The sequence below is a fragment of the Callorhinchus milii genome, unplaced genomic scaffold (genome assembly GCF_018977255.1).
Source record: "Callorhinchus milii isolate IMCB2004 unplaced genomic scaffold, IMCB_Cmil_1.0 Scaffold24, whole genome shotgun sequence".
Lineage (NCBI taxonomy): Eukaryota > Metazoa > Chordata > Chondrichthyes > Chimaeriformes > Callorhinchidae > Callorhinchus > Callorhinchus milii.
Genome location: NW_024704765.1, coordinates 782,337 through 796,941, shown reverse-complemented (window position 1 = coordinate 796,941; position 14,605 = coordinate 782,337). Strand labels below are relative to the sequence as shown.

Here is a 14,605-nt window from a genome sequence, read left to right as displayed (position 1 = left end):
TATATAAAAATTATATGAATGTAATGTTGTTGTCGTCGTTAAATCAAATCCGAGGATTATTCTAAGGATCAGTATTATATGATCCGCCTTGAACCAAAAGTAGATGGTGCATTGGTGGTGTGGAAAGAGTTAATATTTTGAAGGGAGACACAGAGAGAGAGAGAGAGAGAGGGAGAGCTGCACTGGGAAAATCGGCTTAAACACCACAAATAGTGAATCGTTTTCAGAACTGGGGCTGTCAGTGAGGATTAGACAGGTTCACTACTGAAACACACAGAGAGAGAGAGAGAGAGAGGCTGAGAGGAGAGGAGAGGAGAGAGGGAGAGAGAGAGAGAGAGTAAAGGGGGAGAGATTTTGCCTGAAATGTGACATCTTATCCTCATCCTCATCTGCAGGTTCCTACCTGAACACATGGATGTGTCCCCCAAAAAATTAACTTGATTTTTTTAATTGTTATTCCCCTCCCCATCCACCCTCACTCCATCTCCACCCCCACCACCAGCCCCTGAAGAAATCTGTCTGTGATTGTATTGGAGTTGCTGTGGGGGATTGGCATTGAGTTGCAGCGATGTCAGTGTGTGGCGTGTGGTTTGGGATGTCACTGGACCATGTGTGGAGGGAGGAGAAGACTGACTGAGTTTGGAAATTGTCAGCAATTAAAATGAACTGGAAAGAGAGTCACTTACTGCTGCTCACTCTGCTTGATGTGGCTCTGGGTAAGTCTCCCTCTCTGTCTGTGTCTGACTGTCTGTCTGTACCTGTGGGTGGGGGGGGGGGGGGGGGTATGTACAGCTATAGGAGAGTGTTGGGGATTAAATACCCCGAATGCACACATTAGTGGAACAGCACAAAGTGTGTGTGTCTATTTTTTTCTCTCTCTCTCTCCTGGTACAGCAGTTCATCCTTTCACAATTGCATTGACTGTACGGTGTAGTGACTGTGCGTTCTGCCGGGGGATTCAATGCAGTAGAATCTCCATCCAGCATAACCTGTGCTCAGTCCGTTAACTCCAAATTCTCTCTCTCGCTCTGTTTCTCCCCATCCCTCGCTCTCTCTCTCTCCCCACACATCTCTCTCTGTCTTTTCCTCTCTGTCTGTATCATTGTGTTCATCTCACCATCCACAGTATTCTTTGTAATGAGTTAGTTCTATTTGCCCTGAATTTGTTGATGGATTTTATCACTGATGAATACTGGACTGTGTGTGTGAGAGAGAGTGTACACTGTCCTTTGCTGTGTGGATGAGGAGTGAGAGATGAGAGTGAAATTAACCCTTTGAGAGTCTGGTCACTCCGAACATTAGGATTCAGGCAGCCCTCAGCCTGTAATAGTCCACATTATAGTCTAACACAGACTGGGATACTGACTCCCAGTCACAGGATAAGTCCAGTGATGAGCAGTTCTGATAACAAACACCAGACCTCTTCATCATAATCCCCCTGACTCCTGTCTCCAGCCTCCAATGAGGGGGGGTTAATCTCTGATTGTATGAGATAAGGAGGGTGGGTGTGCCAGGGCTGGCGGACGGTGTGCCAGGGCTTGGGGGTGGGGTGGGGGTACGATTTTGCACTGCATGGTAAATACATCAAATGCCCGTCTTTGTTCACAACAGCCTGACTCACCCACTCACACTCTCGGCTCCGTGAGACACGAAAGATCTCATTAAAAGGCACTATTGTAAAAGAGAAGGTGTCCTGGCTGACAATCTCCCAGATGCAACCGGTTGTTTACTTCGGGTTGCTTGGGGGACATTGCTGTGCGCAAACTGGATGTGCTCCCGACGTGAAAGGCGCTGTACAAATGTAATTTGTTGTTTGTTGTTGTTGACAGCTGTGTTAGTCAAATTTGCCAGTCACTACACCTGACGGAAATTTGCCTGTGAAAAGCTTTGAGTTGATGGCACTAAATCAGATGTTGGATTGATATATTATTTATTATTATTATTATTATGACGAATCTTTCGATTCCATAATGCGTGGTCAGTGAATCCCTACTGAGTGACACAAAGATTCTCACAGAGCTGAGCGGGTTCTCAGTGGAGCGAGAGAGGAACATTACTCTGGGTTATAATAACCATATATCAGTGTTTATTATAATAATAATCCTTATCGTGTCTCTGTGTATTCACAGAATACACTGGAAAATGAATTGACTGTACATTTTGTGGGCAAAACGCAGCAGCCAATTGCGCACAGCAGCGTCCCACAAATAGTTGTGGATTGAATGACCAAATTATTATTATCGCCCTGAGAGGCGCCGAGCGAGGGAATGTGAGGCTGAGAGCTGAGATGGAGCTGTGAACAAATACAGATTTTGTAGCATCTTGTGACTTGGAAAAATCTCATATATCTTTGCAGTAATTAGATTGTGTATTTGTGAGGGAACGTGGCAGCCATTTTGCACACAATACAGTCTCAAACCAACCATGGAGTGAGTGGCTGATGTTTATATCTGGGGGATTGTTGGCCAGGACACTGCAAGAGAGGGAGATAGTGTTATGGGTCTTTATCAGATGAATCTTGGTTCTATTGGTACCTTCCTTGGTAAGTGTTCAGAGCATGCCATTCGGTGTGAATATAATATATAAATACAAGTTGTTGTTGTTGGAAAAGAGAAAAGGTCATGGCCAATATTCCCCCCAGCTATCAGTCACTGAGGGAACCTTGCTGGGCACAAAACAGCTGCTGCATTTGCCGACTCAAAGCACAGTCACTACACTGGGCGGCAGGTACCTTTGAACCACCTTGAGATGCTCTGATGTGATAGGACGCTGTAAAAATGCAATGGTTTTCCGATGAAACCATTTGGTGCTGGTGGCATTGTGTTCAGATCAACAATAATCCGTACATTTTATCAGCGATATGCACATCAGGAGGGCTTCACAGAGCACTTCACAGGAGTGTTTTTTCTTGGCGAGTCGGGTGTCTGAGATGTGCAGAAACCCATCACTACTCTTAGGATTATCCCAACCAAGCTGAGAATTCCATGCAGCCCATCTACATGTAGAAATCCCAGAGATAGATTGTTGGGATGGAATCCGCTCTCTCACTCCCTGAAGGGACACATCCTGCTTACCTAATTCCGGAGAGTAATAGGCGCAAGCTGGCAAGAGCCAAGGCTTGGGGACCCCCAGAGTGTGCATTGGGGTAATTGCTGGAGTCTAACCAGTTAAACCCACACATAGCTTGCCATTGATATCACTGCCTGGCCAGCTTTCCGCTGCTAGTCCAGCTAGGACCACCCTCCCCGTTAGGGCTTTGGCTGCAGGTTAACGGGAGCTGAGGGGGAGGATTCCCTGCCCCCAGTGACTGGTCTGCCCTTCCTGGTCCTGTTGATGACCCGGGCTGGGCTTTGCTGTCATCAGCAGTGCCCTGAAGTAAAGTGCAGTGACTGTGTGTATTGTAGAGAAATTGATAAAGAGTGGGATAAAGATCCCGGTTTGGGAAAGGGATAGGAGGCTCCAGAGCCAGGCAGAGACTGACAGGAAGATCCCGCAACAGCAGCTGGATTGTTCTTGTGGGAAAATGTCGGGAAGGGCTGGAGAACGATGATGAGAGAGCAGGGCACCCCCACCTAATCCCTTTACAGCTACAGTACATTTAGAGCTGCTTAAGATTCCTTCGGCCTCTGCGTTGATTCCCCAGGTTCCCCATGCTCTCAGCTTCGGCCGTGTGATCATCAGTGAGAGAGATGTTGTGGTCACCTTTATTGTCAGCCTCACACTGAGGGCATAAGCCCCCGAGACCCCCGGTAAGGGGTGTGCAGGTGAGCGGCAGGGGCAGAGTTGAACACTGGTGTCACTAACCCATGAAAACAGCAGCTTTTTCAGAAGTTTCCCCTCTATCGCAGACCCTGTGCCCGGGTTACATAAATCCAGCATTTTGTTAAACTCTTGTTCACTCGTTGTTACCTCGTGACCAGGTTTGATGATGCACAGCTCGCTGCTCTCCCCAGGTATACTGTCCACAACCTCCGCAACTGTGCCCCCCCTCCCCCCCGCCCTACACCAACTCCGTACGCCATCCTTGCCATCCTTGTTATCATTGCCATCCTTGCCAGTCACCGGCTCCCAGCGCCTCCTCCTCACCCCCTCACACCTCCCTGTCTCTGTGACCTCCCATCCCCTCCCCCGCCCTCCGCTTAGCTAACTCAGACTTGCTGCACATGACCACCCCCCACAACCCGCCCCCGCCCCCGCTCCCGCCAACCACTTCCTCGCCCCACGCCTTGCCCCCCCAGCTTCACACTCCCGCCCTGCCTCGCCCCCACCCACTCAGCTTATCCCCCTGCCTCGCCCCCTCCCTTCCAGGCCTCACCCCCCCCCCCCACCCTCCACACACACACACACACACATGAACACACAGGGGCCCAGGTGTTGCCCCCATTGTGTGCGTAAGCCTCTGTCCCTGGGGAGGGTGGGGCAGGGAGACAAAGATCAGGTGGGTGAGTGTGTGGGGGTGGGGGCTGATACTGGCTGATACCTATGTGTCTGTGTGTCATGTGTGTCAGGGTCAGGCGTGTGTGTGTAGACAGGTGGCGTGATCACACTCACTGATGTGTGCGGTGCGTGTGCTGTGGCCCAGCACGGGTTAGTGACACCAGGAAATGAAAGTTAAGTGAAGCTGATCCATCAGCCCGACACACACGGCACTGCAGCAACACGAACATTACATTTCATCTCAAAGCAATTTTACTGTCTGTCAGCGAACAACACACACACTCGCCCTCACACCAGCCCCTGAACCCCACCACAGCCAACCCCCATCACAGGAACAACAGGAGAAGGCCATTCAGCCCATCGAGCCCGCACCACCTGTTTATGGGCTTGTATTAACAATAATATTATTGAGTCACCGATACGTCTCAGAGCACTTCGCAGGAGTCACGGTAAAGCACTCTTAGACCCTACCCCCGCCTGAGGAGCCTGATATGAACATCATCGTTATGAAGTGTGTTTTGGCACCAGATCTTTGAATCCCATTACCTCGCCTTTGCTTCCCACCCTCTCAATCCAAGCTTTTCCTGATCCCCAGGCTCTCTGTATCTCACTATGCTGTGACCGTATGTTCTGCCCCCACCCCATTTTGCCTCCCCCTTCACTGCTCTTGGGGTGAGGACACAGTTACTAGTCTCTCTCTCTCTCTCACTTTCTCTGACCACCAGAGCTCGACTGATGGGTGACATCCCCTGAGTTTGGATCCTGGGGAAGAGAGCTCAGCGATGTAGCCAGTCACACAGCCTGATCAAGGTCAGCCTTTAGCCTTCACCACGAAGGCAGAGGGAGATGTGAGGAGGGGACACTTGACACTTAGCCAGCCTTAAACAAGCGCTAAGGATAACTGCCCTCGGTGTAATCTGGGGCCCAGGAATAGGAGTGACCCACTCAGCCCCTCAAGCCTGTTCCACCAGTGAGGCCATCCAATCATTTGGTTGGTTGTGAAGACAGGCTTCATTGTCCTTTGACAACTTTGGTGGGGGTCTGTGGTGGGGGTCTGTGGTGGGGGTCTGTGGTGGGGTTGTGTGGTGGGGGTGTGTGGTGGGGGTATGTGGTGGGGGGGTGTGGTGGGGGGCTGTGGTGGGGGGAGTGTTGGGGTTTATCTGCAGGGGGGATCGTTTGTTCCCTTGAGGAACGTGATTTGATGAAGCCTGTCCTCTTACACTCAAACAAAAGTAAAATGATTTTTTTTGAAGAATAAGTTGAATGAATTAAACATCTGACATCGCATTAAATTGAAATAATACAAAATATTCCCGCAGGTTAGCCTTTAATATTTCAGCGTCTACACAGCCCGGCCTGGCTCTTACTTGAATCTAAAACTGCTCCGGACATTTCGTTTGAGTTTCACATTGATAGAGTCATTCAACCTGGCTCAATCAGTGGTTTTCTACACATCAGCCACCCACACTCATTCCATTCTCCTGCTTGCCTCCCCCCCCCCCACACCCCGCCTTTATTAATAATAATAGTATTACTTGCAGGAGATGTTCCTTGGTTGAGACGAGGTCCCGTCTGCCTGTTCAGGCAGACGTTAAAGATCCCTCGCACTACTCAAAAAGAGAAGGGAGTTTCTCTCTTCCGGTTTCCTGGCCAACAATCCCCCCAAATAAAATGACTCACTTCACGGCTGTTCGGAAATGGACTTTACCAAATGTGTACCAACTGACTACCGCGTTACCCCACACAATACATAGTCACTACACTTCGCAGTCACAGGAGACATCTTCCTGACGTGATAGACGTGATATCAGATGCAATAGTAATAATAATCTTTACGTTCGATATAGCTCCTTATCACATCATTGAGTCGTCTCAAAGCGCTTCACAGGATATATTGTAAAGTGAATTTTGTGTATACTTTGTGAGCGAAATGTGGCCGCATTACTCAATCCACAACCGTTTGTAGGACACTGCTGTGCACAATTGGCTGCTGTGTTTTGCTCATCACATGCAGTCAATCCACTTTATAGTATATTCCTTGAAGCACTTTGAGATGTCTCAACAACGTGATAATGCAAGGATTATTATTATTATATATATTCTCCTGCCTCCCCCATTAATCTCTCTGTGTTTACCTTCAATTTATGCCTCGCTTTGTCACTTAATCGTCAACCAGTGGACATAAATATTGGGAAAAAATAGCTTTTTAATATTCAAGATTCCTGTGCTGCAGATTCCCCTGTGCAAAGAATCTCAACAGCTTACAGCATCTTTCGCCTCAAATAAAACCTCATCGGGGGTTCGCTCCTCACATGAAGTAGGAACCCCGTTGTTAGTCGATTGGCGGATCGCTTTTCCGGGAGTAATAATCCCTTCAAAAAATAAAGCTAATAAATTGGTCACTCAATCCACGACTGTTTGTAGGACGCTGCTGTGCTCAATTGCCTGCCACGTTTCACCCAAAACACAGAGTCGTATAGTTACACTATATTCAGTGAAGCGCTTTGAAACATCTTGAAGATATTTATGTTCTGTGTCTCTGTTCTGTGTCCTTGTCTGTGTCTGTGTCTGTCTTGTTCTGTGTCCGTGGTGTCTGTGTCTCTGTCTGTGTCCATGTCTCTGTCTGTATCACTCTCTGTATCGCTGTCTGTATTGCTGTCTGTCTCCATCTGTGTCTCGGTCTGTGTACCTGTCCTGTGTCTCTGTGATGTTCAGAGTGTCCAGACATCCCTCAGTTTGGAACTGTTTTGACTGTAAGTTTCTCTGAAAGCTGCAGAAAAAAACGGCTTTAAAGTGACAAACATCAGAGTTCATCAAGTTGCACAATTCCGGACTACCGGAAACATTATAGAAAGAGTGGAGTCCTGTAGAGCACTCATCTTGCAAGCGAGAGACCTGGGTTCAATTCCCAGCAGGGTAAAACCTTGGGCAAGTTTCCTTATTCCACACGCCTGATAATAATCCCTGCAAAACAAAGCAATAATAAATTGGTCACTTTAATCCAAAACTGTTTGTGGGACGCTGCTGTGCACAATTGGCTGCCGCATTTCACCCACAAAATATACAGTCAAGTCACTTTACAGCATATTCTGTAAAGTGCTTTGAGACGTCTCGAAGACGTGAGTAGTGCTATATAAATGCAAGGATTATTATTATTAAAGAGGCTGGAAGAGGCTGGACCCCAAGGATGGGGGCAATGGAGAGAAGAGGACCCTAACCCTCTCTCTCTATCTCATATCTTGTCGTGGAGTCCAGTAGCTCAGTGGTTAGAGCACTCGCTTTGCAAGTGAGAGACCTGAGTTCAATTCCAGGCAGAGGGCGAAACCTTGGGCAAGTTTCCTTACTCCACACAGAGCCTAATAATAATCCCTCCAAAACCAAAAACAATAATAAATTGGTCATTTTCAATCTACAACTGTTTGTGGGACATTGCTGTGCGCAATTGGCTGCCGCGTTTGCCCACAAATATACAGTCAATTCACTTTACAGTGTGTTCTGTGAAGCGCTTTGGGACGTCCTCCCGACGTGAAAAGCGCTATATCAAATGCAAGGATTATTATTATTAGTCGATTCGCAGATCACTTTTCTGGGGATAATAATCCTTAAAAAAAAATTTGGTCACTCAATCCACACGTGGAACACTGCTGTGTGCAATTGGTTGCCACGTTTTGCCCACAAAATATACAGTCACTACACTTTACAGTATATTCTGTGAAGTACTTTGAGGAGGCTTGAAGACGTAATATGGCGCTATATCAAATGCAAGGATTATCTGGTTGCCGACAACAGAGAGCAGTGATGTGAAAAAATGGGGTGTTTTATCTCTGAATATTTTCCATGGATATTTGAAATTTTCTGCACGATCATGAGCTCAGGGTCTTAGACCTGTTGTTTGTTTGTTTTTGTGACTGAGGTGAGGGGAAGATGGCTGCTTGTGAAGCCCTTTCTGATCTCCTAACAGTTCATTATTTCGCCTCGTTTGGCAGCAAATCTGAAATGTTTAAATAATAAACCCGACGAACATCCATAAAACTGGGTGAGAACGAGATGATTTTCATAAATATTAAACAGGCCACATCAATTCCAATTACGTTCAAGATCTCGATAATATTTCTAATGTGATTTGCTTTTCAGCCCGGCTCCGTCTCTCATGGTCTGGTCTCTGTGTCAGGCGGTTGTGCATGTGAGATGCTGAGATTGCACAGACCAGGCTGACGCTTCAGTGCAGCACTGGGGGAGAGATAAGGTGCTTTGTCCCGAGTACCGACATAATAATTTGGTCGCTCAATCCACTACCGTATTTGTGGGACGCTGCTGTGCGCAATTGGCTGCCGCATTTCATCCACAAAATATACAGTCAATTCAATTTACAGTGTATCCTGTGAAGTGCTTTGAGACGTCTCGAAGACGTGATAAGGCGCTGTGTCAAATGCAAAGGATTATTATTATATTTTTATTCTGTGCTGTCTGCCCACTCAGGAGCACATTAAAGATCCCACAATCGCTTTGGCAAAAAGATGAAGGAATTTCTCACTTGTGTCCCATCCAGATTCATTTATAATTATAATAATAATAATAATCCTTGAAGTTGATACAGATTCTTTGAGACGTCTCAAAGTGCTCCACAGAATATACTTCAATGTGAATTGACTATATATTTTGTGGCTGAAACGTGGCAGCCAATTGCGCACAGCAGTGTCCCACACTGCTGAGTGATCAAATTATTCTATTTATTTATTTATTTTGAAGGAATTATTATCCCGGAAAAGCAATCTGCCAATCAACTAACAGCCGGGTTCCTACTTACTGCAAGGTTAACAGAGGCGTGTGTGTGGAGTAACAAAACTTGCCTAACGTTTCGCCCTGCCTGGGAATCGAATCCAGGTCCTCTCGTTCTGAAGCGAGTGCTCTAACCAATACACTACAGGACTCCACATTTGCTACGGTTCTCCCCCTCTCTGCTCCGCCCTGTCTTTACCAACTTATTTATGTACATCGATAGGGATTAATAAAGTCCCTTTGCTTTTCCGGTCTTTTTCATATTTTACCATCTAACATATATTTGTTCCTCTTATTCTTCCTTCCAATCAGCTAATTTGTCTTTGTCCCACGAAGGTACTTTACAATCTTCTTCACTGTTTAGTTACACTCCCTATTTTTGTGTTAAACTTAGAAACTGTGCCCCTCCTTGCCTAGCCCAGTCCCTGCCCAGTCTTTTCCCCCAATCCCTTCCCCCCAGTGACCCTCCTTGCTCTGCCTTGCCCCCATTAAAGCCCATTTGCCTTGAAGAGTCCTGCTAACCTCTGGAGTTGTTGGTGAGAGATTAATATGTATAAAATATTCATACGATTCAGACAGAAACTCTCTGCTATCAGCCAACGAGCCAATTAGGCAGTTAGATTTTTTTAGGAAGCTGCTGTAAAAAGAGAGGCGTGCGGTTTTAGGAACCTAATTGTGTTGTATTAAGAGGCTCAGGTATTAAGAGGTACTTGTGTGGAGACAGGGAGAGAGCGTTCACACTGGAGTCGAGATCAGATTACAATCGCTAGAGGCAAGTAGAGTGACCACCAGCCATTAGAGTCCTATAGTTTAGTGATTAGATAAACCAAGAGTCCTGTTGCTCAGTGGTTAGAGCACTCGTCTCGCAAGCGAGAGAACCTGGGTTTGTTTCCCAGGCGGGGTGAAACATTGGACAAGTTTTGCTACTCCACACGCCTCTGTTTATCCAGCAGGAAGTAGGAACCCGGTTGGATCGCTTTTCTGGGGGTAATAATCCCTTCAAGAAAAGATAAAAAGAAAAATAATTTGGTCACTCATTCCACGACTGTTTGTGGGACGCTGCTGTGCGCAATTGGCTGCTGCGTTCCGCCCATAAAATATACAGTCAATTCACTTGACAGTATATTCTGTGAAGCACTTTGTGATGCCTAGAAGACGTGATTAAGGCGCTATTGCCTCTGTTTACTTAGCAGTAAGTAGGAACCCAGTTGTTGGTCGATTGGCGGTTCACTTTTCGGCGGTAATAATCCCTCCCCCTCAAAAAATAATAATTGTTCACTCAATCCACAACTGATGTGGAACACTTCTGTGGGCGTTTCACCCACAAAAAGCACAGTCAATCCATTTTCCAATCTATTTTGTGAAGTGCTTTGAGATGTCTCAATGCTGTGATGAAGCGCTATATCAAACATAAGGATTATTATTATGATTATTATTGTTATTTTGAAAATCCCACATCTCATCTTTACAGAGGACGACTGGTCTCCTCCACAGAGAGGGAATTTCTTTGGAGCTGTGGTTGACACAGCTGCTGGCTGTGCTGTGACTGTTGCTGAGTTAACAAGCCTGTGCTCTCTCTCTCTCTCTCTGTGTTGGTATCGCAGGCTATCTGACTGTCAACATTGAGCCGATCTCCCCTGTGGTGGTGGGTGAGGCTGTGACGTTGAAATGCAACTTCAAAACAGACGGGAGGCTACGGGAGATTGTCTGGTACAAGGTAAGTGGCTCAAACCCCGGGACACTGGGCTGCCAGACTCAGCTGAGTGCCTGAGGACAGACAGTGGTGTGAGGAGATACACCCAACAACAACAGCAAGAAATTACAGGTGTAGAGCGCCTTTGGGACCTCCCAATGTGAAAAGCGCTACACGCGTGTAATTCTCTTGCTGCTGTCATGTCGGGAGGATGTGCCAAGGTGCTGGACAGTCGTGCAGGACATGGTGGGGGGGTTTAATGAGCAGATGCTGTTGATGTGTTGGCATTTCTCCCGACTCTGGCTAATTGTCAAGTCTCCGTCCTTTGGAAAGAGTTTCTGATTGAAAGCACCATGCGGGCGGTGGGGGCGGGGGAGTGGGGGTTGGGTGGGCATGTGGGTGGGCTGGGCATGTGGGTGGGCTGGGGGAAGAAATTGTCGGTAATTTTAATTGAATTACCATGGCTCATCTGCCCTGCTGATCGTGCTGATCACTGGCTGCTCACAGCACTCAGTGGCCTGCCTGCCGTGGGCGCAGGAGCAGAGCTCGGTGTGGCAGTCCCCCAGGATTCCCCCACCACCCCCAGCCCAGCCCAGCTCCCCCCCAACCCTGCCCCCTGCCCTGTGGCCCCTGCTCCCTGTCCCCCCCCCCGGTCCCTTCCCCCTGCCCCCTGGCCCCTGTGACCTGCCCCCTGCCCCATGTGCCCTGCCTATACCAATTTCCTGGTCACTCACTCGACCAGAGTGGGATCCTGAGGAAAACATGTCAATATTACTTGGCACCGAGGGGTCAGTGGGGTGGGTTCTGGTAGCAAAGAGCACTGGTACTGCACGAATGTGTGTGTGTGCGGTGTTTTCTGGGGGTCCAACGGATGCGCACTCTCTCCCTTGGCGGATGCATCTTGCTTACCTAATTCCGGATAGTATTAGGCACAGATTGGCAAAAGCCAAGGCTTGTGGACTCAGAGTGTGCGTTGGGGTAACTGCTAAAACTGGTTGGATTCCAGCATTTGCCATTAAGAGCACTATCTGGCAAGCTTTCCCTCTGCTGTGGTTAATTATAATAGACCACCTCAAACTGTTTCAAAGTATTTACTATAAAGTGTAGTGACTGTGTGTTTTATAAACTGCCCATAAAAAGTCATGAAGTGAGTGATTGATTTTATATGGAGGATTCTTGACCAGGACACCAGGAGAAACTGCTTACACTTTTTGAATGGTGCCACGGGATCTTTAATGTCCAGCTGACCAGGGAGACAAGACCTCGGTTTATCATTGTAATTACATTTGATACAACATCTCTCAAGTCAGGAGGACGTCTCAAAGTGCTTTGCAGGATCCACTGTAAATTGCAACGACTGAGTATTTAGACGGTAAATGGTTTAACATCTCATCTGAAGGATAGCACCTCTGTCAATGCAGCGCTCCCCCAACACTGCACTAGACTGGCCTAGACTGTGAGCCCAAAGTCCCTGACTGTGGGAGCTTGAACCCACAACCTTCTGATCCCTGAGGCGAGGATGTGAGCGGCTGAACCGAGCTGACCCAACAAGCATTAAAGGCCAGTGATAAACGACAGCAACACAAATGTAATTTGAGCCTTGAAGGAAGGAGGGGGTTGGCGAGGTACATTATAGCACAATGATGGACAGTTTGGTCGCTGCGTGTGTGAAAACCCTCTGTAAAGGAGTGCAATAGCCAACAGGCTCCGCTTGTGAGATATTACCTGCAGAATCCGCCACGCTTGTCAAAGGCAAACTCTTTCATTGGACTGATGAGGGAGAATTGAAGTGCTGATCAATGCTTAGACTAACTATATACTGCAGCCAACCACACCAATTATCCTGTGCCCTACAGTCTGTTACAGAGAGCTGGGGAGGAACGGAAGGAAACCGCAACAGGCAAAAAAAGGAAGGAGGAGCATAAGGACCTGGCTTTAAATAAAACTGAGTGGAAGATAAAGATCTGAAGCATTTTCAATATAAACCCCTCAGTGCGGTGAGACCCATGCACAGAGCAGCCCTCATTAGCATCTACATACATGTTTCTAGAAGTTGGCTCGCAATCCGTTTTAAGAATATATGTCAGGCTGTCAGACGTTTGTAGGTTCAAGCCCCAAATCGAGGACTTTGAGCTCTAAGCTGACGCTCTGGTGCAGTGACCTGTGTCCTGCACCCTGCCACTTGCTACATTGTCAGAGGTCCCGTCCTCCAAAAGAGATTAAACTGAGCTCCCATTTGCCTGTTCAGGTGGATGTTGAAGATCCCATGGCACTATTCGATAAGAGAAGAGAGTGTCTCTCTCAGTGTCCTGGCCGACAATCCCCCAATAAAATTGATCACTCACTCCATGGCTGATTGCAGGATATTGTTGTGTGCAAATTGCCTGCCACATTCCGCCACAAAATACACAGTCATTCCACTTTACAGTAAACCCTGTGAACCACTTTGAGATGTCCTCCTGATGTAAATGGCGTTGTATCAAATGCAGGATAACTGTAAGAAGAGAATGGCTGACCAGGTAGCGGGAATAAGTACAGTCCCTTAAAACTATTGAATCGTTTTGTTTCCTTATTCTGGGCATGTTGTATAGAATAAGGAGGGTTCAGGACCTTGTTTTTTCAGTGTCTTGTGCAGAGAATTTTTACAATGCGGAAGGGTGCTATTTGACCCATCGTGTTTGTGCTGGTGCTCGCTTCCCCACTGGAGCTCTCTCCTCTAATCTCATTCCCTGCTCTCTCCCTCTCTATGGTTCTCTGGACACCGGGAGAAACTCCCTTGTTCTTTTCAAACAGCGCCATGGGGTTTATACCATCCACCTGTTCTACCATCCCAACTGCACTGGGCAGCAGCCTAGACCATGAGCTCAGACATGAATCAGAAATACAAAACCATCCCCTTATGTGGAGTCCTGTAGCTCAGTGGTTAGAGCACTCACCTCGCAAGCGAGAGACCTTGGTTTCATTCCCTGCAGGGAGAAATGATGGGCAAGTTTCCTTACTCCACACACCTGTTTACTTAACAGTAAGTAGGAACCCGGTTGTTAGTTGATTGGGAGAATCACTTTTCCAAGGATAATAGATTACAAATAATTATAAGAAATTGTCCACTCAATCCACGACTGTTTGTGGGACACTGCTGTATGCAATTGGCTGCCGCGTTTCGCCCACAAATATACAGTCAACTCACTTTTCCAGTATAGTATGTAAAGCGTTTCGAAATGTCTCGAAGACGTAAGGCGCTATATCAAATACAAGGATTATTATGCCCACTCTTGTCGCCGGCTACTCCCTTTCACCCACAACATTCTCTCTCTCTCTCGCTCTTCCCAATCCAGGCATCTCTGCCACTCAGCCTGTCTATCCCATCCCTGAAATCTCTAACTCTGTTGTGGATGGAAATGAATTGAGGCATTATCCACCCACTGGCCTATTCCACATGGCCTCAGTGTGGGTGGGGAGGAGGAGGAATCCTATCTAATCTCCGGTCTCACTGGCTCGAATGCATTAATCTCTGCTTCAGCTCTGATGGTCCGAGTCGAATATTGACCTCATCCGCCTCTCATCATATTAAAGATTTGGATTATCCCCAGAGAATGGAAATCAGAGGCTGTGGGAGCCACGTGCTTCACAAAACCTTCTCACACTCATCTGCTTAGTGATGTCAGTCTGAGAGGTGGGCAGCAAGGGTCAGTCAGT

The 14,605-nt window shown here is 47.4% G+C and overlaps 1 protein-coding gene across 1 annotated transcript in view; it reads left to right on the top strand.

Annotated features, from left to right (window-relative positions):
- Positions 1–464: 464 nt before the first annotated feature.
- The window catches only part of LOC103181340 (immunoglobulin superfamily member 21), a 62,016-nt gene continuing 47,875 nt past the window's right edge, over positions 465–14,605 (top strand). Inside the window, exons 1-2 of the mRNA XM_007897752.1 lie at positions 465–716; positions 10,821–10,933. Of these exons, the coding sequence (XP_007895943.1) occupies positions 662–716; positions 10,821–10,933 (168 nt within the window). The 5' untranslated portion in view covers positions 465–661. The remainder of the gene's footprint in view (positions 717–10,820; positions 10,934–14,605) is intronic.